Genomic DNA, 23,691 nt, shown 5'->3' on the forward strand with positions numbered 1-23,691 from the left:
TGTCAAGAGCTTTGATGGAAACCCAGTTCTAAGCAAAGAAGGGAAAGCAGAAAGGTGGAAGGAGTATATAGAGGGTCTATACAAGGGAGATGTACTTGAGGACAACATTATGGAAATGGAAGAGGTTGAAGATGAAGATGAAATGGGAGATACGATACTGCGTGAAGAGTTTGACAGAGCACTGAAAGACCTGAGTCGAAACAAGGCCCCGGGAGTAGACAACATTCCATTAGAACTACTGACAGCCTTGGGAGAACCAGTCCAGACAAAACTCTACCATCTGGTGAGGAAGATGTATGAGACAGGTGAACTACCCTCAGACTTCAAGAAGAATATAATAATTCCAATCACAAAGAAAGCAGGTATAGACAGATGTGAAAATTACTGAACTATCATTTTAATAAGCCACAGCTGCAAAATACTAATGCGAATTCTTTACAGACGAATGGATAAACTGATGGAAGCCGACCTCGGGGAAGATCAGTTTGTATTCCGTTGAAATGTTGGAACATGTGAGGCAATACTGACCCTACGACTTATCTTAGAAGAAAGATTAAGGAAAGGCAAACCTACGTTGCTAGCATTTGTAGACTTAGAGAAAGCTTTTGACAATGTTGACTGGAATTCTCTCTTTCAAATTCTGAAGGTGGCAGGGGTAAAATACAGGGAGCAAAAGGCTATTTGCAATTTGTACAGAAACCAGATGGCAGTTATATGAGTCGAGGGGTATGAAAGGGAAGCAGTAGTTAGGAAGGGAGTGAGACAGGGTTGTAGCCTATCCCCGATGTTATTCAATCTGTATATTGAGCAAGCAGTAAGAAACAAAAGAAAAATTCGGAGTAGGTATTAAAATCCATGGAGAAGAAATAAAAACTTTGAGGTTCGCCGATGACATTGTAATTCTGTCAGAGACAGCAAAGGGCTTGGAAGAGCAGTTGAATGGAATGGACAGTGTCTTGAAAGGAGGATATAAGATGAACATCAACAAAAGCAAAACGAGGATATTGGAATGTAGTCGAATTAAGTCGGGTGATGCTGAGGGAATTAGATTAGGAAATGAGACACCTAAAGTAGTAAAGGAGTTTTGCTATTTGGGGAGCAAAATAACTGATGATGGTCGAAGTAGAAAGGATATAAAATGTAGACTGGCAATGGCAAGGAAAGTGTTTCTGAAGAAGAGAAATTTGTTAACATCGAGTATAGATTTAAATGTCAGGAAGTCGTTTCTGAAAGTATTTGTGTGGAGTGTAGCCGTGTATGGAAGTGAAACATGGACGATAAATAGTTTAGATAAGAAGCGAATAGAAGCTTTCGAAATGTGCTGCTACAGAAGAATGCTGAAGATTAGATGGGTAGATCACATAACTAATGAGGCGGTATTGAATAGAATTGGGGAGAAGCGGAGCTTGTGGCACAACTTGACTAGAAGAAGCGATCAGGTGGTAGGACATGTTCTGAGACATCGAGGGATCACCAATTTAGTGTTGGAGGGCAGCGTGGAGGGTAAAAATCGTAGAGGGAGACCAAGAGATGAATACACTAACCAGATTCAGAAGGATGTAGGCTGCAGTAGGTACTGGGTGATGAAGAAGCTTGCACAGGATAGAGTAGCATGGAGAGCTGCATCAAACCAGTCTCAGGACTGAATACCACAACAACATGCTGGCTGGTTGGCATATATACCTGTATTAATACCAAATCTTTTGAACTACCCTTCAGTCGTATCGTCATCAGTCTTCCATCAATATATTGTACCTTCATTACCTTATTTTTTAACTTTTGCCCTATCAGTATTCCTACTCCGTTTTCACCACTTTTGATTTCTCTTGAGTAAAAGAGCTTATAATCTCCACTTTGTATCTCCCCATTCTCTCCCCATCTCATTTCACACAAACCAAGGGCATCTAATCTGTTGTTTTTCATCTCCTGTTTTGCATTCTCTGGCTTTCCTGCTTGCAGTAGTGTCCTCACATACCATGTTCCAATCTGTATCTTTCCTCCCTTCACTGTCCCTTTCTTCCTTTCAAATACATCTACTCTCAATGCGTTCCCCTTCCGGAGATCCAAATGAGGGGAAGTTTTAACTCTGGAGTCTTTCATATGGAGAGACATACCATGTTTAGCTTGGGAGTGTAGTGTGGTAGTTTCCCATTACTTTCCACATTGGCAGTAGGATGCCCAACCTAAAGTCAGCCACTCACCATGAGTCAGATGCTGTCTGTAGCCACCACTCTGGGGTTCAGTCACTACTTGTACTCTTTTTGTACGCAAAGAGAAAAGGTACCAGCTCCACCATACCGAAGTCCATCTTCTCTGCCTTAGCTGCTGTTGAGGTCTTCACTTTCATCAGAGGGAGAATTTAGACGGCCACGTTTTCCGGACACCTTGCACACTGACCATTAATTGAGCACTCTCTGGTTCTTATGTGACGAGGCAACACCCCCGGCCATGCTCTTGGCAGCTCACCTGCACAGTGCCATGTGGCTCACATCATCATCTGCTGCATTTTGCTGGGATATGTGCAAACTGCAGAATTTGTATCCTGCATTTGGTGTCAGTATTCTGTCACAGTTCATTTAACAAGAGGAGTCCTATCACATTTTTCCGTGCCACCTTCTGAAGGTGTGTCTCCTCAAGCTTCTTCTATTGACAACGGGTGTACAAAGACTGATGCTGGATGCCTGATTCTTCCCCTTGGTATCAGCAATTCGAAAACTGCATGCAGTGTAGTGCAAATAGTGCAGTGAAGTGCAATGCATGCCAGGAGTACCAGGTTGGGTTACTACTATTCTATTCCTGGCCGTTTTGCTACCCCCTTTGGAGCCAAGTGTGCCAATGAAGCAGGTTTTCCTGTGCCACCGAATGATGCCAAACAAGGGCTGTAAGCCATTCCTGGTCTGCCCGGTCCAGAGTCTTCACCCCGAGCAAGAACTCTCTTTGATTAAGAGGTATTAGTTTGTTGAATTTTACTGTAATCATTAGATTTTGCGTTAATATGTTAGAACCAGCCCCTGCAGCTCTTCCAGCACACCCTGTCATTTATTGTCATTTTTCTTAAGTAGAACACTGCTTAGGCATATAAGACCCTTAGGAGTGTAGAAGGGAACATAAATCGTTCTTTCTGTGGTGACCCCCTCTAAACCAAAGTGCCACGTCTCATTACCAAAACAAGCTGTTTTTCCTTTTTCTTATTCTGATTAGCACACCCCGCATCGTCACAAATTCAGTTCCCGTTAGGTCGGCTGGATGCATCCCGCTTGCCCCCTTGCCCACCCCTTGCCTTCCCCACACTCTCCTGCACTCCTCCACACATGCCATCCCTCCACACGCAACATCGCTCCGCTCCCCTCCTTTCGTGCACACCACTATTCCCCTCCTGTGCCCCTCCGCATACACCATCCAACTGTGCACATCGCCACACTCTCTGCACCCCTCCCACAGCTGAGAGTTGTGTCCCCGGACAAGCCACAGTGTTACTGTGCAGTGTATTGAACATCCCTTCCTGCAACAACACTTGGCAGAGATTATATTGTGTGGTCCACATTGTGTGTGTCCTTCCTACATTTTTGTTGGCAATATTGCTTGCCAGCACCATCCTGCATACTGCAACATCCTGCCCATACGATTAAGTCTCAAGTGTCACTGCCACACATTCCCACCCCAGCAGTGGTCACGCCTGATGTGCTCTGTAGCCAGCAGCCTCCATTACCCCTCCAGCACTTAGGAGGTTTGTAACTTTTCACGCAACTGTCAGTACTACAGAAGTGCTTGACTTAGCTGACCAACAGGACAGTGTGCCCAGCTCAAGAGAAGACTGCAGACTCTCCCACCAGTCATGCTGTTGCTCACTTGACTCCCTTCAGCCCACGAGACCCGTGCCTGTGGTTTGCTTCCATCAAGGCAGTTTCCACAGATTGCCATATCATGAGCAACCCAACAAATGGTTGTCAGCCACCTTGACCCAACCACCGCTGCCCAATGTGGAATGTTATTTCACTGCCCACCCCACTCTCACCCCCCTTCTTCTGGCAGCTATGCTAAGTTAAAAGAACGCACCATATCCAACTTCACAGAATTACAATGAACATATAATTTATTATAATCCAAGCAGTGTGATGACATGCACCTGTCCCTGTTGCTGGATGACATCCGAGTACTCACCAAACTGCACATCCTCCCTGAAGGCCTGTTCCTAAACTGCTGGCTCATGTGCCCACCCGCCACCATACAGGATGCCCTGGCCTTGCACACACATTTATCATTATAGGCGATGCTACGGTCTTGGCTGATAAACTGTTCAAAACTCTGAACTCCTCCCCACCTCAGCTGCAGCGTGGAATGTTGGTTATCAACCTGCTACTTTGGCCAGCTATTCATCCTCTCACCCCACCCCATCCCAAGCCACCACATGCATGACATCACTCGCTCTACTTGCCACTAATGACCCTCTGCCCAGCATGCAGGCCTCCAATGTCTATCAGATTCTTGTGTGCCTAAGCTCCAAGATGGCAGCACTTTCTGCCAGCATCACCCGCCTATACCCCACGCACCCACTTTCACGTGCTGACTGTCCTCACACACTCGATGCCGGCCCAGTCGAAAAGAGCCACCCCTGCTGGCCTGGTTCTAAACACCATCCTGACAATCGCAACCACTGCAGACTAGGCACAGCTTGCAGGTATCACCAGAGGTTTGGTGAGAATGCGACCAACTGCAGACCTCTGTACTGCTGGTCCTCAAATCCTGGCAGTCATCTGCAGTAGGTGTGCCCGGTTGCTTGTACCACTTCACAGCCCATATTCATATGGAATTTTAATTATTCTAGTCACCTTGCCACTCTCTCATTGACATTAGCTCCAATACATCCATATTCCCCCACAAACTACTCCTAAATTCTAGCCGCCCTCTCCCCTCTTCATCACCACTGTCAACAATTCAGGCACCCTGCTTACGGGCTTCTAGCATGAAATCCTGTGGATGTTCACATTCATGGACACTACCGACCCCATTCAGGGTGCTGACTTCCTCGGTCTTTACAGCCGATGTAATGAACCACCATTTAGTTGATGGCACATCCGGTAACACCATTCACTGAAGCTCCCACCCTGCCACATGCTTCACCATGAAACAGCTGGCAGTTTCAGGCCCATATGCTCAGCTCCTTGCAGAAGCCCCCTCCTCATCCAGCAACCCAGCATCTCTTGGAGTGTTCAGTATAACACTATGCATTACATCATCACTAACCCTGGCCCCCCAGATTTCTGCTGTACCTGCCTCCTGCCCCCTTACAAGTGCAAAATCACACAAAAGGAGTCCTAAGAGCTTCTTGCTGCCAGTATACTTCACCCTTCCAAAAGACCCTGGCCTTCAGCTCTTCACCTCGCCCCCAAGAAGGACGATTCCTGGTACCATTGTGGTGATTACCTTAGTCAATGCCTGCGCAATCCCTGACCGCTATCCAGCCCTACTCCTCCTCTTCACCTACGGTGATGCTATCTTGGGAGCTACTATCATCAGTAAGATAGTTTGCACTAAAGCCTACAAACAAATCCCAGTCACCCTGGACACATTGAGAAAACAGCCATGATCACACCTTTTGGCCTGCTCGAGAGTGTGTTCATGACATTCGGCCTCAGCAATGCTGCACAAATGTGGCAGCGATTTTCAGACAACATCCTTGGAGGTGCACCAGGGTGTTTCGCCTACCCAGATGATATACTCATCTACTCCAGAGACGCTACTGAGTATCACCACCACCATCACGACTATGGAAAGCTGGAGTGATCCTCAATATGGCAAAATACGTTTTTAGGGTGAGCAAGGTTGAATTCCTAGGATACTTAATTTCTGCCACCAGCTCCTGCTCCCTCCCCGAGGCAGTACAGACAGTAGCGGACATTCCACACTCTACCACCTTCAAAGGCCTACAGGATTTCATTGGCATCACCACATTAAGGATGCTGCTACCATCCAAGAGCTCCTTACTACAGCACTCTATGGTGATAAAAACGAAAGCAACAAGCTGGTCCCTTGGACCCAAGCCATGATTAACAGCTCTGAAAAAACAAAATGGGCCCTCGACAATGGGGTCCTTTTGGCCCACCCCCAAACTAATGCCCCCCTTGCAGTAGTGGCGGACATGAGTCAGATTGCTATTGGGGCCATCTTACCACAATACATGGACAAAGTCTGGCAACGGCTCACCTTCTTTTTGTCCAAACTCTCTGATGCAGAATGCCACTGGGGCGCATATGAATGCAAGCTGTTTGCAGTCCTCAAAGCCATCCGCTATTTCTGATCTTCAGTCAAGGGACGCATCTTTACAATCTTCAAACACCACCGCCATCACACCTCTGGTTTTTGCAGGAAAGACGTAGACCAGATCTCATCTTGACAGTTTAGGCTACAGGAGTATGTCGCATAATTCACAACCGATGTTTGCCATGTTGCTAGCATCAACAACGTTGTGGCAGATTGCCTTGGCCGGCCCTGCACCATCACCCAACCCTTTGACTACAATAGGCTGGCCGCTGGTCAAGAGGAGGACCCGGGCATAGCCCACACTCTTCGGAATGCGGACTCTGCCCTTAGCCTCCAGCTAAGATCCATACCCGGCACCGACCTTAAGACCTGGTGTGATGTCCTTGTGAATACTTCACAACCTGACAGTTCCAAAAATCGCCCCCTCCCCTTCCTCCCTGCTGCCTTCTGAAAACTGGCATTTGGTCTTGCACATCCAAGCATCCATGCTACCACCGCCCTAATGAAACAACGCTTTGTCTGGCCGGGCATACATTGTGACTGCAGCAATTGAGCTTAGTCCTGTGTTCCATGCAAGTGCACCAGGCTTGGACAGCCCTGTGGCCACCATTCGTCCTGCATGACACCAATTTATGCATGTTCACCTCGACATTGTTGGTCCACTACCCTGCTGCAATGGATATTGATATCTGCTGAAAGTTATTGACAGACTAACTTGCTGGCCAGAGGCCACCCCCATCCCCAACGTTTCATTTGAAACTGTGGCTGCAGCCTTTGTTCAGACCTAGGTGTCCCACTTCGGTTGCCCACTCGACATCACTACAGGTCGCAGGTGCCAGTTCACCTCGGCCCTCTTCCAATTTCTGACTGCACCTGTGGCTCCAATTTCCACCATACAACCAGCTACCACCCTGCAGCTAACGGCATGGTGGGCAGTTCCACCACACACTTAAAGCCACCATCACATGTTAATCCTCTGAATGGTCCCCCTTCCCTTTCCCTGGTACTTCTAGGCCTGGGGATTGCACAAAAAATTGACCTGGGAACCTCTCCTGCTGAGTTGGTATATGGGCAGCCACTTGCCATTCCTTGCATTTTCTTGGAAGCGGGCCTGCACCACCCTGACAGCACCACCCCAGGTTTTGTGCAGCAGCTCCAGGGCTTCATGGCCCAGCTGCAACCAACACCTTTGCAACGTTACGGTGAGCACAGTACCTTCCTTCACCGTGAGCTAATAGCACGCACACATGTCATGCTTCAGGTGGATACATACCAACCGCCAGTCCACCCTCAGTATTTGGTTCCACGCTTGGTGTTGTGGTACATGGACAAGACGTTCTCCATTCGTCCGAATGGGATTGCAACAATCATCTCCATAGACAGGCTCAATCCAGCCTTTATCCTAGAATCCCCTCCAGCCAATGAGCACAGCACTGCCAAGATGGAGTTGCTCCTGCTTACCACTGGATCCATCTGCAGCACCGTCAACACCTAGCCCAATAAAATGCAGGCCAACAGCATCCATGTGCTGTCCCCAACATGCCACCAGCCGACGCCACCCCCAGCACCATGTTCAACACACCACCAGCCAGTGCACCTGGTCTAGTACCAACTGACTACATGAGTGACTCAACCCTCATTGCCTGGGACATTAATGTCACCACTGCACTACCCTTCTCACAGCCTCCAGTCAATGTAGACGGCGACCCACCCCTGCAGGCATCCACCACTCCCAACAGGGTGTTGTCACTACCACTGCTGCTAGCACATGCACCATTGGAGCAGCAATGCTCCTTCACATGCTCTCATTGGAAACCACAATGTGAACATGAGCACAGCAGCCTCAACCCGTGCGTGCCCCCCATCAAGCATCCTTGGTCAACTTCAAATACCCGTCTGTGTGGGTGGCACAGACGTTTTCCTTTCAAAAAGGAGGAACTCTGTGGTGACTTCTTCCATCACCTCCATGTGTAGCAGCAGACAATAGGCTGTCCAGACTGGAAACCAGCCGCCCAACATCCTTGCTGGTCACTTGCACAGGAGAGAGAACTTAGACGGCCACGCTTTCCCTACATCACTTATGTCAAACCATTGCTTGAGCAGCCTCTGGCCCCACTCCGATGAGGCAATACCTCCATCCATGCTCTTGTCAGCTCACCTTTGCAATGCGACCTAGCTTGCATCATCATCTGCTGCATTTTACCTGGGTATGTGCGAGCTGGTGAACTCTTATTCTGCGTTCAGTGTCGGTGTTTTGTTGCAATTCATTTTACAGGAGGAGTGCTACCGCATTTCTCTGCACCATCTTCCTGAGCTGCATCTCCTCAAGTTACTTTTGTTGACTATGGGTGTACAAAGCCTGATGCCAGACGCCTGGCTCAGCAATTGGAATACTACTTGCATGGTAGTGCAAATAGTGCAGTGAAGTGCAGTGCGCACCATGAGTACCAGGCAGGTTTATTACTATTCTACCCCCCGGGTGTTTAGGCACCCCGTTTGCCACCAAGCACACCATTGAAGCGGGTTTTTCCACACCACCAGATGATGCTGAACAAAGGCTGTAAGTCGATTGTGGTGCGCCCTGTCAGGAGTCTCCACCATGAGTGAGGGCTCTCCTTGATTAAGTGGTATTACCTCATTGAATTTTACGGTAGTCATTAGCTTTTAGGTATAACATGTTAAAACCAGCCTATACGGCTCTTCCAGCATGACCTATCATTTGTTGTCATCTTCCTTAACTAGCACACTGCTGAGGCATGTTTTCCCTTTAGGAGTATAGAAGGGAACATAAATTGTCCCTTCAGGTAAGCCACTCATACAGTTATAGTTGTTGGTTAAATCAGTTTACCCTCGATACCTAAGTGAAAATATATGTTCAAAGGCCATGGCAGGTATTAAACGTCATCCAGAATTGTACTAACAGTGCTTTTGAGCAATTAGTTCAGAAGGCCACTGAAAATGTAAGTGTCTGCAAAGCATACTCGACATCTTGGGAACAATTTATGCCAAGCAAGTAGGGAGCATTACAACAAATACAGGTATTAATTACCACAAGGTCATTGTAGTGACACTGAATACCATAACACGCAAACTCACCAAAAATAAATACAAAATATATCTATTGAAAAAAGCAGATAAAAATTTGTTTGACGCATTTCTAAGAGAGAGTCTCCATTCGCCGGCCGGTGTGGCCGAGCAGTTCTAGGCGCTTCAGTCTGGAACCGCGCGACTGCTACGGTCACAGGCTCGAATCCTGCCTCGAGCATGGATGTGTGTGATGTCCTTAGGTTAGTTTGGTTTAAGTAGTTCTAAGTTCTAGGGGACTGATGACCTCAGACGTTAAGTCCCATAGCGCTCAGAGCCATTTGAACCAACTCTCCATTCCTTCTGAACTAATTATGTATGTGTAGACCAGATGTGGCTTGAATTCAAGGAAATAGTATCAACAGCAGTTGAGAGATCTGTACCAAATAAATTAATAAGACGTAGAACTGATCCCTAATGGTACACAAAACAAGCCAGAACACTGTTGCAGAAGCCATGAAAAACAGCAGGCCGAATTAAATCATAGTTCCAAAGACTGGTGAAGTTCTACATAAGCTCAAAATTTGGTGCATATTTCAATGTGTGATGCCTTTAATAGTTTTCACTATGAAACTCAGTCTCGCAATCTGGCAGAAAATGCAAAGAGAGTCTGATGGTATGTAAAGTACATCTGCGGCAGGATACAACAATATCTTCAATGTCTGATGTTACCAGTGGGAGTGCCTATAAAGTGGAGTTACTAAGTACAGTTTTCTGACATTTCTTCATCAAAGCAGATGAAGTAAGTATTCTGGAATTCAAATCAAGAGCAGCTGCCAACGTGAGTAACTTAGAAGCTACTGAAATCACTTAAGAAAGACAAGTTTTCCAATCTATATTGTATACCAATTAGATTCCTTCCAGAGTATGCTGATATAATAGCTCCTTACTAAGTCATCATATACAACTGATAGCTCGATGAAAGATCCATTGAAAAATTGAACAGGTCACACCAGTAGAAGTATATTGCTGAGTTACTGACCCACATCACTGGTGTGGATTAGCAGTAGAATTTTGGAACAATACTGTTTCTGAGTATTATAAATTACCTTGAAAAATCCATCTATTGACTAATAGCATGGATTCAGAAAATACTGTTACTGTGCAACTCTTAATTCTCATAAAGTAATGAATGCTATCAACAGAAGTCTCAGTTGGTTCCATATTTCTAGCTCTCCAGAAGGCTCTTGATACCAGTCCTCACAAGTGGTGTCTAATAAATCTCCATACCTATGGACTGTCATCTCAAGCATGCAACGGGAATTGACATATTGTGTCAGAACCGTGACAGTTCATAGTAACTGATGGAAGGTTATCAAGTAAAACTGAAGTGACAACTGGCATAAGGAAGTATCACAATCCCCCTGATACTCTTAAGCTATATAAATGATGATACTGTCATTTACTGTTAAGTAAAGTTATCGGAAGATGAAAACGAATTGCAAAATGATTTAGACAGGGTATCTGTATGATATGAAAAATGGCTATTGGTCCTAACTAATGGAAAGTGTATGGTCATCCACTTGGTTCCTAAATTTCAGTTACACAATAAATCACACAGATTGAAAGACTACCAGTTCAACTGATTACCCATGGATAAAAATTATGAATGACTTAAATAAGAATGATCAGTAGATAATGTTTGCGGTAAAGTAAACCAAGTACTGTGTGTTTATTTGCAGAACATTTACATGGTGCAACAAATTCACAAAAGAGATTGGAAACACTGCACTTGTTCAACATCTGCTAAAGTATTGCTGTGCAGTATGGGATTCTTACTAGATAGGATAGACAGAGGACACTGAAAGAGTTCAAAGAAGGGCAGCTCATTTTGTAAGTTCCTTTTTTTCCGTACTTGTGGCACATTGTGTGCCAATATGAGCACATGTTGTGTGCATGGCAAATGAAACAATGATTACTGACAGGTAACAGCTCTGCTGCTGACTTGATCTGTCACAGCTGGCATAGTTGTTTACAAGGTAGTTAAGACCGTGGAGTGGATGGGATACCTGCTGAAGGTGGCATGATGCCCCACGTGACCAGTGCGATCAATGTTGGGGAACTGGACATTGCAACATCTTTTACCTCCATAAACAATCTCTGGGCTGTGTGGGCAGCTTCATGGGCTTGGGTTGCTTCACATAACTTCCATCAGAGATGAATCTGATTTCCTCAGTTCCTCACGTCTATGTCAGGGGTAAGAGACACTGTAACGTCCCTGATCAGAGAGATCACACAATTGTGCCCACACAAACATTTAAAATTGCAATCCCTGATTAATCCCTGTAGGTTGGCAGCCCAGTCTGCATACATTTAATTGGGGTCCCTTTTTATCACTGCAAAAATTGTAACTTTTGTAAAATAATATGTTTCTTTGTTGAAAAATGTTCTTGCAATAAAGAAAACTGTAAGCAACTCATATTCCACCTAATTTGTTGATGTCTCTAGGTTTTGTTGCAGATGATATAGTTTGGGATTTCATAAAAAAAATGCCTTTTGTCTTTCTTTATTGGATATTTCATGAGGCAAAAAATGTACTCATAATTGCCGTCTTCGGTGGAAGATGTCCTACTCCTAATGGTGTTCATGAAATGGTGGAAAATCTGTAAAAGTCATAATCTTGGGTAGCACAGGTGATGTTCCTGTGGTTGCCTCTGGTGTTAGCACTGCCTGTAATACAGTGTATGTAGTTGTCAGTAGCTTCTGATAACCATGGGTGGTTTGTGTTAGGAGTTGTAGCCCTTCCGTGGTTGAAAAAACTGACTCTCTCGGGTAGAGTAACCCTTGGGCGACTGGTGTGCAAGGTTGTGATAGATATGCAGACACTGTATTACTAATTGTTTGTTTATTCACCAAGAACTAACTCAGTATATCTTTGAAGGATGAAGTTTAGCACAGGAGTACAACTGACATGTCCTTTTGTAACTGCACTCCTGAAACAAAGGGTATTTCTGGTGATAGGATAGTTCTGCAAGGATCGCAGGAGAGCTTGTGTAAAGTCTGGAAGGTGGGAGACGAGGTACTGGCAGAAGTAAAGCTGTGAGGACTGGGCGTGAGTCGTGCTTGGGTAGCTCAGATGGTAGAGCACTTGCCCGCGAAAGGCAAAGGTCCCGAGTTTGAGTCTCGGCCCAGCACACAGTTTTAATCTGCCAGGAAGTTTCATATCATCGCACACTCTGCTGCAGAGTGAAAAATCTCATACTGGAAACATCTCCCAGGCTGTGGCTAAGCCACGTCTCCACATTATCCTTTCTTTTAGGAGTGCTAGTTCTGAAAGTTTCGCAGGAGATCTTCTGTAAAGTTTGGAAAGTAGGAGACGAGGTACTGGCAGAAGTAAAGCTGTGAGGATGGGGCGCGAGTCATGCTTGGGTAGCTCAGATGGTAGAGCACTTGCCCGTGAAAGGCTAAGGTCCCGAGTTCAAGTCTCAGTCCAGCGCACAGTTTTAATCTACCAGGAAGTTTCATATCAGCGCACACTCCGATCCACAGTGAAAATCTCATTCGTGCTTTAATTTTGTTTTGATAATTTTGTTTGTCATTATCGTTTATCTGTTTGTTTGTTGTGTACATAGTTCTGCATAGTCAGCGCGTACACAACTTTCCCACTGTTTTTGTTGTTTCAAGAGTGCTATCAAATAACAACAAAAGATGCTAACAAATACATTAAATTTTGCTTTGATGCTTCTGATGATGTAGAATTCCTCTCATGCTTACTTTGTCAGGAAGCACTCAAAAGAATTTATTTGATTCACTGTAGCTGTTAACAGTGTCCGTTACAAGCTGTTTAAGAACTTCAGACAATTTTTTACTTAAGATACATTATTTATGTAAAAATTATTCTCAACATGTGTATTAAAACAGATATTTTATTATATGTTTAGGATACATTTACAAATACTTCATCAATCATTGAGACCAATGTTATCGACATTGCTGTGTCTGTTTTAAATTAGATGTTAAAATGAGATGCAGAAGATCAATTTCTCATTTTGATTCCATCATCAAGCCCACATAAAATTTGCACAATAATTACATTCTTATATTTTTGTGGTAAATTGTGAAGAAGAGTTCAAGATTTTTTAACAGGTCTTTTGTATCATATTTTGATGTTTTTTCACAATTGTAGAATGTCTGTTGTAATTAATGACACTAATGCTTACAACTGAAGGTACAAGCGGCAAAAAAGTCTCAGTAGACATTGGCTCTAAGGATGTGTGCCTTTAGAATGATGAGGACTTCATCTTCAATACTGTGAAACAAATCTCTTTTTCTGCAAGCTCTTTGTGTTCCATATTTTGAGAGGCGCTAGTATGGATTAAAATGAGAAAAGATGTCCAGTAAGCATGGGATTTAAAATATACGTGTTAAGAGCTATGAGCACATGTTCAGAGAAAGACGAGTTTCACAGTAACAAAGCTGAAGTTGTGCTCATAGCTTTTAAAGAATGCACTTTAGAGCCCATGTTTACTGGACTTCTTTGTGTTGGTCCGTACTACCACTTCTCAAAGTATGGAAAGCAGAGAGCTTGCAGTAGAAGAGTTTGTTTCACGTATTAAAGATGAAAGATGTAGTGCTCATAGCTCTTAAGGCATGTGTCTTATAGCCCATGTTTATTGAGACTTTTTTGCTTTGATTATTGTGAACTATCAGCTGTATTCCTTTACATGACTATGATACATCCTGTATAATATTTACATTTTCAGTTACTAATTCAACTCTTGATATCTCTAAAGCTCTTTCTTTTTATTTGTGTTCTATGAAGTGAGTAGATGGTTTTTAACTGTACTTCTGGATGAATGGACCCTAAAGCAAATTCTTGCACAGCACATGTTCAGACTGCCTTAATATGCTGTGAGAAGAGGTTGATGTAAAATTGTTTTTGTAAACTGATGTTAATACAGAGTTTTAAGAATCTTATGCCATTTCATTATAATATTTTCCAGCTTTGTATGGGGAACAGATGATTGTTCTTCAGTATCTTCCACATATGAGTGAGTTAATAGCACTTTGCAAAAGGAAACTTACTCCAAATTTAGAAGGTGGTGTAGTTGGGAGCCTGGCACTACTCAGACATATTGTTCCATTCCTGTCTGATGCTGTTTTAATGGACCAGCTACAGGTAAATGTTTTATATCATTTTTGGAAGAGTTTTACACATACAATTAAAATTTGTATATGACTGCATGTATTTACAGATTCAGTCCCTCTTCATTAAGACATTCAGCTCACAGCTGTGGCACTACACTCCAGTAGTTCTTTTGTTTCACTGGTTAGTTCAGTTCTGTATTTTGCTTCTTTCTGACATTTAGTTAAAGAATCATAAAATTCATAGTCTTGGTGACATTTTATTTTACTTCAATTGATAACCAGTTAAGACTTTACGACTGTCACTGGGTGTGTAAGTGGAAAATACAAAGAAAAATGGCTATGAAGTTTTTGTGTCAGAGTCTTGGATAAAGAGTTCTTTGTGAACTTGCCATGTTGAATTTGGATGAAGTCCCAAGCTGTCGATGACTGCCTCCATCATAATTGTCAGGGGGCTAAGTCTGACTGGCAATGATATGCTCAAGGAATGGCATGCGATTGGCAGGATTGTGTCATGATGACATCACAGAAGTGACATGTATGGAGGTGCCCTCTATGTCCATAGATTACGTTTGCACCCTTCATCCAGCATCGCTTGCAGTGCCATCACTAGCATTGTATGTTAAACTATGTGAAGTCTTCCTCTGTGTTCTTTCTGTATCGCATGTATTTTCCATTCATAGCAGGTGCCTTTATTGAAGTTTTTATCACATAGTTTGATTTCGACTACTTCTCGAATCACAGATTCCCAATAATTCGAAGCTTGAGCCAGTATTGTCACATGTTCAAACATAACCTTATCTTCATTTAACAGGTGGTGCTCAGCCACAGCTGAGTTTTCAATCTTCCTTTGCTTCAGATGATGCTGGTGTTCAATACTATAATCAGAACAGTCTGTAAAGACTGCCCCATTTAACTGCTGCCACACTCGCAAGGAATATTAGAAATTATGGCACTCTGCAGTAAAGATTGTATTTAACAGGTCACAACATTTCCTTAGTTTTCTTGAATGGGCAAAAACAAGTCTGATTTCCACCACAGATTGGAAGCCTTGCTGTGTGTTGGTTCCCCTGGATTTGTTGAATAACACTGCATCATGGTTTTTTCAACAGCTTTGACCTAATATCAAAGACTAATACCGTCATCATGTGACTCATTTTGGAGCTGAGGTGTTCCTTGCCTGAAATAATCTTCACGCTGTGTGTTCAGATGATGCTGTTCAGAGTGATTGTATATTCAGTCCATGATATTAGCTCAGTCTTACTGAGAAAACCAATATGCAATGCCATTCTACAAAGCTGGAAGAACTAACACAGTGCAGCCTCCATTTTGCAGTGCAACAAATAGATAGATAGAGTACTAAACAGGCAAGGAATCAGACAATTGTTAGCCCAAATTAAGGAAATGTTGCTACCTCTTAAAGATAATCTTGACCTGAGAGTGCCACGGATTTATAATAATCTGTGTGAGTGTGGCAGCTGTTATGTGGAGCAAATATACAGGCTGTTACCACTCACTGCGAATGACATCAGCATAACCTGAAGTACAGGCTTTTTGAAAAATCAGTGGTGACTGAGCATAGCCTACTAAATGAACACAAGATTGTGTCTGAGTAATGAGAATTCTGACCCAAGTTTTTAACTATTCAGATACTGTGACAGAAGCAGTGAAATAAGGCTGTTGTTGTTGTTGTTGTTGTTGTTGTGGTTGTTGTTGTTGTTGTTGTTGTTGTGGTGGTGGTGGTGGTGGTGGTGGTGGTCTTCATTCCGAAGACTGGTTTGATGCAGCTCTCCAGGCTACTCTATCCTGTGCAAGCCTCTTCACATTGAATAACTATTGCAACCTCCATCCTTCTGAATCTGCTTACGTTATTCATCTCTTGGTCTCCTTCTACAACTTTTCCCCCCGCACTTCTGTCCAATACTAAATTGGTGAGCCCTTGATGTCTCAGAATGTGTCCTATCAACTGATCCCTTCTTTTGATCAAATTGTGCCTTAAATTTCTTGTCTCCCCAATTCGATTAAGGACCTCCTCATTAGCTACATGATCTGCCCATCTTATCTTCAAAAAACTTTCAGAAAAGACTTATTAACATTTAAATCTATATTTGATTGTAAAAAATATTTCATTTTCATAAATGCGTTTCTTATCATTTTCCTTCTGCATTTTATATCCTCTTTACTTTGGCAATCATCATTTATTTTGCTGTCCAAATAGCAAAACTCATCTATTACTTTAAGTGTCTCATTTGCTAATCCAATTCCCTTAGCATTGCCTGATTTAGTTTGGGTCATCTTATATCCTCCTTTCAAGACCCTGTCATTCCATACAACTGCTCTTTCAAGTTCGTTGCTGTCTCTGAGAATTACAATGTCATCGACAAACTTCAAAGTTTTTATTTATTTTCCCTGAACTTTAATTCCTACTCTAAATTTTTCTTTGGTTTCCTTTACTGCTTCTTCAATGTATGGAATGAATAACATTGGGGATTGGCTACAAATAAGGCTTTGTGATAAAAAACTCCAATAAAGATGTCAGTTGTGCCCTTAGCAATGCATGAAAGTGTGCAGCTGATAAAGAAAGAGTGCAGAAGAAGGCTACTTGCAGTTTATTTCTTGACGTTAGTGATGGCGCTGCACGATAGGCTGGACAGAGAGCAAGCATAATCTACAGACATAGAGGGTGTCACCTCAGTATGTGCCATTTCCGTGATGTCATAATGATGAAATCCAGCCAGTCAGATGCTATCCTTTGGGCATGTCTCTGATGGCTCTATCCACACCTCTGCTCACATTAAACCCACTAACCACCAACAATACCTGCATTTTAACAGCTGCCATCTCTTCCACACTGGAAAACGCCTCCCACACAGCCAGGTCACCCATGGATAATGTATCTGCAGTGATGAGAAGTCCCTTGCATAGTATTCTGAAGGTCTCTCAAATCTAGTCTGCTAACAGATTTCTCATATCCCACACCATCCCCAAGAAGCTGCTACAAAGGAGCACTCCCCTCAACACCCAGTATTGCCTTGCACTGGAATAGCTGAACTGTATCCCTTGTCAGGGCTTTGATTAGCTCGCATCATGCTCAGAAATGAGGGACAACCTACCTAAGGTTCTTCCCCGCCATCATAAAGTGGTGTTCCGTCACCATCCCAACCTATACAACATTGTAGTCTACCTTTATGGAACTCACACTCATAGTCCCTTGCAGTAGGGATCTTATCCCTGTGCAAGACCTGCCCAATCCACCCACCCAGTGCTTCCTACTCTAATCCTGTCACAGGGTTATCCTACTCCATCAGAGACCTGCTCCACCTGTGAAAGCAGCAATGCCATGTACCAACTCTGCTGCAAACACTGCACAACTATTTATGTTGGTGTGATCCATCATGATACAAGGCCACTGCCAAACTATTGCCATCAACAAAACTGATCACCCTGTGGCACAACATGCAGCTGAGCATCAAATACTCAATTTCAATGGTTGCTTCACAAACTGAGTCATCTGCAACCTTCCCTCCACCACCAGTTTCTCTGGACACCCCTCCCAATTTGCATCCCCATGTGACTCTCAGTGTGCACTGCTTCAACGAACATTTCCCATACGCTTAGCCTATGCACCTGACATCGCTCCCACTCACAGTCCTAGCGAGCAAATTAGCTGCCTACCTTCGAGACGTCAACCACTCACTCTCAACGCTTTCCCTTACTCCCGCCTCTCTCTCTCTTCCTACCCACCCCACCCAACACAACCCCCCACCTCTCCTTAGTCCATCTGCCGAAATGCAGCACTGGCATTGTGCGTCCTACTGGCAGCATGTGCGCGCTCGCGCACGTACGTGCATATGTGTTTGCATGTACATATTCGTACAGTCACATGCACGCATGTGCGTGTGCAGTGGTTATCTTATCACCAGAATGGTACCTGATTGCTACCCAGTGACAGATATTGGATACTGTGCTAGCACAGCCATGGCAAGATAATTTTCTCAATTATCAATCCATCCATGCTTTTTATCGTAGATGTATTGCAGCAGAAGATATACTCAAAACTTTTCTTTGCACTCCATTCAGACACTATGAATCTCTTCAAATGTCATTCTGAGTGTGCAGTGCTGCCAAGACTTTCCAGCACTTCAAGGATAAAATAACTGGAGGTTTGGAGTTCAATTACTTCTATAATGGTGATCTGCTTGTAAAATAATCTACTGAATCAGTGAATCTAGCCCACATGCAGAAGATGTTCTCTGGGCTATTATGACATTGCTTAGTGATTAATACAGTGAAATATATATCTGAAGCAACTGAAACAAAATTCTTAGGATAACTTAACACTGTGCAAGGAATCGTGCCACCGTAAGACAGAGTGAGAGCTATTTCATAATTTCCACTGCCTACAATATGTGAAATGTGCCTTGTTGTGAGATTATTATTATTATTATTATTATTATTGCTATTATTAGAATTTATCTATTTATTTTATTTTTTATTTGCATTTTGTGCGCAATGAATGTCTAGAAGGTCACCTAAACCAGGAGATATGCTGCAGCGGACTGATGAAATGAAAGTGTCCTTCACCAGAGTAAGAGGTGGTATTGCAAATGCTAGATTATTAACTTATCCTCTTCCTAATGCACCTATTGCAGTTATGCTAGTCACATTATCACCTGCCATTGGTTGCTGTATTACAACATATACAACATGACTGGCAACACCATTGGCTTCAAAGTATCACCATCACAAGAAAATTGGTTCACACCCAATTGTAACTTCTGTGTGGTCTATCCCTCAATTAAGAAGTTTGAGCACATTCACCATGTTGATGGTAAGTAGAATGAACCACCAGATGCTGTCTCACATTGACGCCTTTGTGAAGGAACATGACTTCACTGCACTTACCCGTGCTGAGCAAAGAGACAATTAACTGAAGACCTTCCCCAGAGCCTCATGATGCTTACAGACTGAAATATTCAGTTACTGCCCTTGAACACAGTGATATACTGTGATATATCAACATCACAAGCATTACCCATTAACCACAGCAGATTTTCGTCAGCTAGAAATTTCCTTTCTCCACAGACTCTGCCATCCAGGAGTAAGGGCTACTATATGACCAATGAAAATTGCATTTTTCTAGGCGTTTGTCTGCCAGTGCAATATTTGTCAGCATTCCAAAATTATTTGGCATGTTACACTTCTGCAGGATACTTTCACTCCATCAAATCAACATATCCAGCTCAAAATCATTAGACCTTTACCAGCATCATAATGATACAAGTAATTCTTGACAGCAATTGACCATGTCTCTCGTTCGCCTGAAGCCTGTCCATTGAAAAATGGAACAGCAGCTATAACCTTCTTTGTGAATGGATTGCCCACTTCAGCATACCTCTACACATCACTACTGATAAGGGCAAACAGTTGAAACCCTGCCTCTTAAAGGCACTGCCAACATTACTTGGCATGAAACAGATTGAAGCCTGTGTCTGTCATCCCACTGCTAGTGTTATCATGGAGTGGCTCCATCAACCATTAAATGACTCACTCAAATGACATGCCACACAGCATTGGACTGAAAAAAAACTTTATTGTTTTACTAGGCCTTCAAAAACCTTTCAAAGAGGATTTGAATACAACAACAGCTGAATGAATATCTGGACAAACATTGTGACCACATGTAGGATCATTCACTGATACATCGAACAGTGTAACTGAAGCGTCAGACTTTGCATAACATCTATGCTTACAGATCCACAAGCATCACCCAGCCATTTCAAAACAACATACCAAGCAGTGACCATTCATTTTCTACAACTTGCACTCCTTCAAACAGGCTTTAGCCAAACGTGACACTATATAAAACCTCTCTAACCACTGTACAATGGTTCATGCCCAATACTGGTGTATTATGACACAACATTCAATGTCAACATTAATAGCCCTTTTGCCATGATATCCATTCACAGATTTAAACCAATCTTTATCCCAGATGAGACTGATAACGTTGCAGAGACTCCAGCTAACGACAAGACACTTTCTTAGTGTAATTTCACTAGGACACTGATTTCATCCTATCTTCCCTCAACACAGTCTGTGCCTCCGAGTAAATGTCTAGTCACTGCTCATTCTGAGTGCCATGTATGCTTCAACCTTAAGAATACAGGGTACTTCTCTGGCTCAATATTATGTAAAAATCAAGACCTATTTCTTTCAGACACTGTTTATAATGTATATGTTTTACAGATTTTTTTCTTGACATCAGGTAATGCAGCATACTTTCTAAACAAATTAGAAGTATTTTGAATATTTTTGAACCTGCTTAGGGTTATTTAAAAAATTACAAAGAAATTGATGCAATTTTTTTTTTCTAAAATGCTTCCTCAAATTGAGGTACCATTTAATCCAATGTTTTACATTTGAAGGAGACCACATTTTTACCAGATTTGCATAACATGATGGGTGAGGTACTAGACCTATTTAATTCCATCTATTATGTATAGTACAAGGATAAAAAAATATTACATCTTAACATTTTAATTTTTATAATTTTTTTCCTAATAAAAATGTTATTTTTTCAATAATTTAGTCGATTCTGCAATAAAGCTTAGGTCTAATACATAAAAATGGGCTATTGCAAGTTACAGAAAGAAATTAGAGCAATGCTTTATAAACTTTAGGAAATATATGTTCCTGAATTCTGAAAAATACAACTTACGGGAAATTGCAAATGAAGATATGAGTCCAATTAAACTGTGCCTCAGAACATTCATGAAGCATAGTCTTCATCCTGCAGCATTTCTTCATCTTCAAGCTTCCTCTTGACATTCCTTTTAGCACTTCTTGCTTCTTGATAATTTGAAGAACGAATCTTTCAGCATTATGCACCCGTTGTCTGTCACACACAAGCAATTGATCTTCCATATTAGAGCCACATTTTATTCCTAAATTTCTCAGGACTTCCAACCTTCCTGTCTCTCCATCACTGAAACATATCACTGCATCTAGTACACCAGTTTTTAATGTATTTAGTCATACAAAAATTTTCTTGGGTGATCTTCCCCATATGCAGTGGTTGAAACTTTCATTTGTATTCTGAGTGCGACTATAAAGACATTAACTAAGCAAAACAGGGTCACTCAGGTCTCTAAAAATTGGTTTTATTTCATTCATAACAGGCTTAGGAAGACAATGCTTATGATGGTATATTTGACTACTTTCTTTTGCTTTTTTGTAACGACACGAAGAATCTGCTCCTCTAGTACAAAGTCCATGAACAGGCTGGTCATCTGTGGACAACTTATGGATGTAGGTGGCCCATACAGCTTTTCTCATTGCTGTAACATCATTCATAGGTGCAGTTCGTTTAATGGCCAGTCCATAATAACTCTGAAGAAGGTTTATTTCAGTTTTTGTCAATCTGCCTCAGCCAGACAGAGATTTTTCATCAGATAGCAACTTTCCTTTCATTTCTCTTAGTAGCTTCCTCAATCTAGCAACCATCTTCTTTTGCACATGTCCACAACACTCCAGTTTTGTTACCAAGGAATCACCATTAAACATTGAACTCATTCATTTTATTGAAAGCTGTAGTCCCCATCGCCTAGGTACTTCATTATCGAACATTGTAAATGGGCACTGACCTCTGAAATACACTCCTGGAAATGGAAAAAAGAACACATTGACACCGGTGTGTCAGACCCACCATACTTGCTCCGGACACCGCGAGAGGGCTGTACAAGCAATGATCACACGCACGGCACAGCGGACACACCAGGAACCGCGGTGTTGGCCGTCGAATGGCGCTAGCTGCGCAGCATTTGTGCACCGCCGCCGTCAGTGTCAGCCAGTTTGGCGTGGCATACGGAGCTCCATCGCAGTCTTTAACACTGGTAGCATGCCGCGACAGCATGGACGTGAACCGTATGTTCAGTTGACGGACTTTGAGCGAGGGCGTATAGTGGGCATGCGGGAGGCCGGGTGGACGTACCGCCGAATTGCTCACCACGTGGGGCGTGAGGTCTCCACAGTACATCGATGTTGTCGCCAGTGGTCGGCGGAAGGTGCACGTGCCCGTCGACCTGGGACCGGACCGCAGCGACACACGGATGCACGCCAAGACCGTAGGATCCTACGCAGTGCCGTAGGGGACCGCACCGCCACTTCCCAGCAAATTAGGGACACTGTTGCTCCTGGGGTATCGGCGAGGACCATTCGCAACCGTCTCCATGAAGCTGGGCTACGGTCCCGCACACCGTTAGGCCGTCTTCCGCTCACGCCCCAACATCGTGCAGCCCGCCTCCAGTGGTGTCGCGACAGGCGTGAATGGAGGGACGAATGGAGACGTGTCGTCTTCAGCGATGAGAGTCGCTTCTGCCTTGGTGCCAATGATGGTCGTATGCGTGTTTGGCGCCGTGCAGGTGAGCGCCACAATCAGGACTGCATACGACCGAGGCACACAGGGCCAACACCGGGCATCATGGTGTGGGGAGCGATCTCCTACACTGGCCGTACACCACTGGTGACCGTCGAGGGGACACTGAATAGTGCACGGTACATCCAAACCGTGAATGGAGGGACGAATGGAGACGTGTCGTCTTCAGCGATGAGAGTCGCTTCTGCCTTGGTGCCAATGATGGTCGTATGCGTGTTTGGCGCCGTGCAGGTGAGCGCCACAATCAGGACTGCATACGACCGAGGCACACAGGGCCAACACCGGGCATCATGGTGTGGGGAGCGATCTCCTACACTGGCCGTACACCACTGGTGACCGTCGAGGGGACACTGAATAGTGCACGGTACATCCAAACCGTCATAGAACCCATCGTTCTACCATTCCTAGACCGGCAAGGGAACTTGCTGTTCCAACAGGACAATGCACGTCCGCATGTATCCCGTGCCACCCAATGTGCTCTAGAAGGTGTAAGTCAACTACCCTGGCCAGCAAGATCTCTGGATCTGTCCCCCATTGAGCATGTTTGGGACTGGATGAAGCGTCGTCTCACGCGGTCTGCACGTCCAGCACGAACGCTGGTCCAACTGAGGCGCCAGGTGGAAATGGCATGGCAAGCCGTTCCACAGGACTACATCCAGCATCTCTACGATCGTCTCCATGGGAGAATAGCAGCCTGCATTGCTGCGAAAGGTGGATATACACTGTACTAGTGCCGACATTGTGCATGCTCTGTTGCCTGTGTCTATGTGCCTGTGGTTCTGTCAGTGTGATCATGTGATGTATCTGACCCCAGGAATGTGTCA

General features: G+C 43.8%; 1 protein-coding gene across 1 annotated transcript in view; it reads left to right on the top strand.

Annotated features, from left to right (window-relative positions):
- LOC126412163 (WD repeat-containing protein 81) overlaps positions 1-23,691 on the top strand; it is a 300,014-nt gene that overhangs the window by 171,417 nt on the left and 104,906 nt on the right. Inside the window, exon 18 of the mRNA XM_050081630.1 lies at positions 14,289-14,464. Within this exon, the coding sequence (XP_049937587.1) occupies positions 14,289-14,464 (176 nt within the window). The remainder of the gene's footprint in view (positions 1-14,288; positions 14,465-23,691) is intronic.

The sequence above is a fragment of the Schistocerca serialis genome, chromosome 7, assembly GCF_023864345.2.
Source record: "Schistocerca serialis cubense isolate TAMUIC-IGC-003099 chromosome 7, iqSchSeri2.2, whole genome shotgun sequence".
Lineage (NCBI taxonomy): Eukaryota > Metazoa > Arthropoda > Insecta > Orthoptera > Acrididae > Schistocerca > Schistocerca serialis.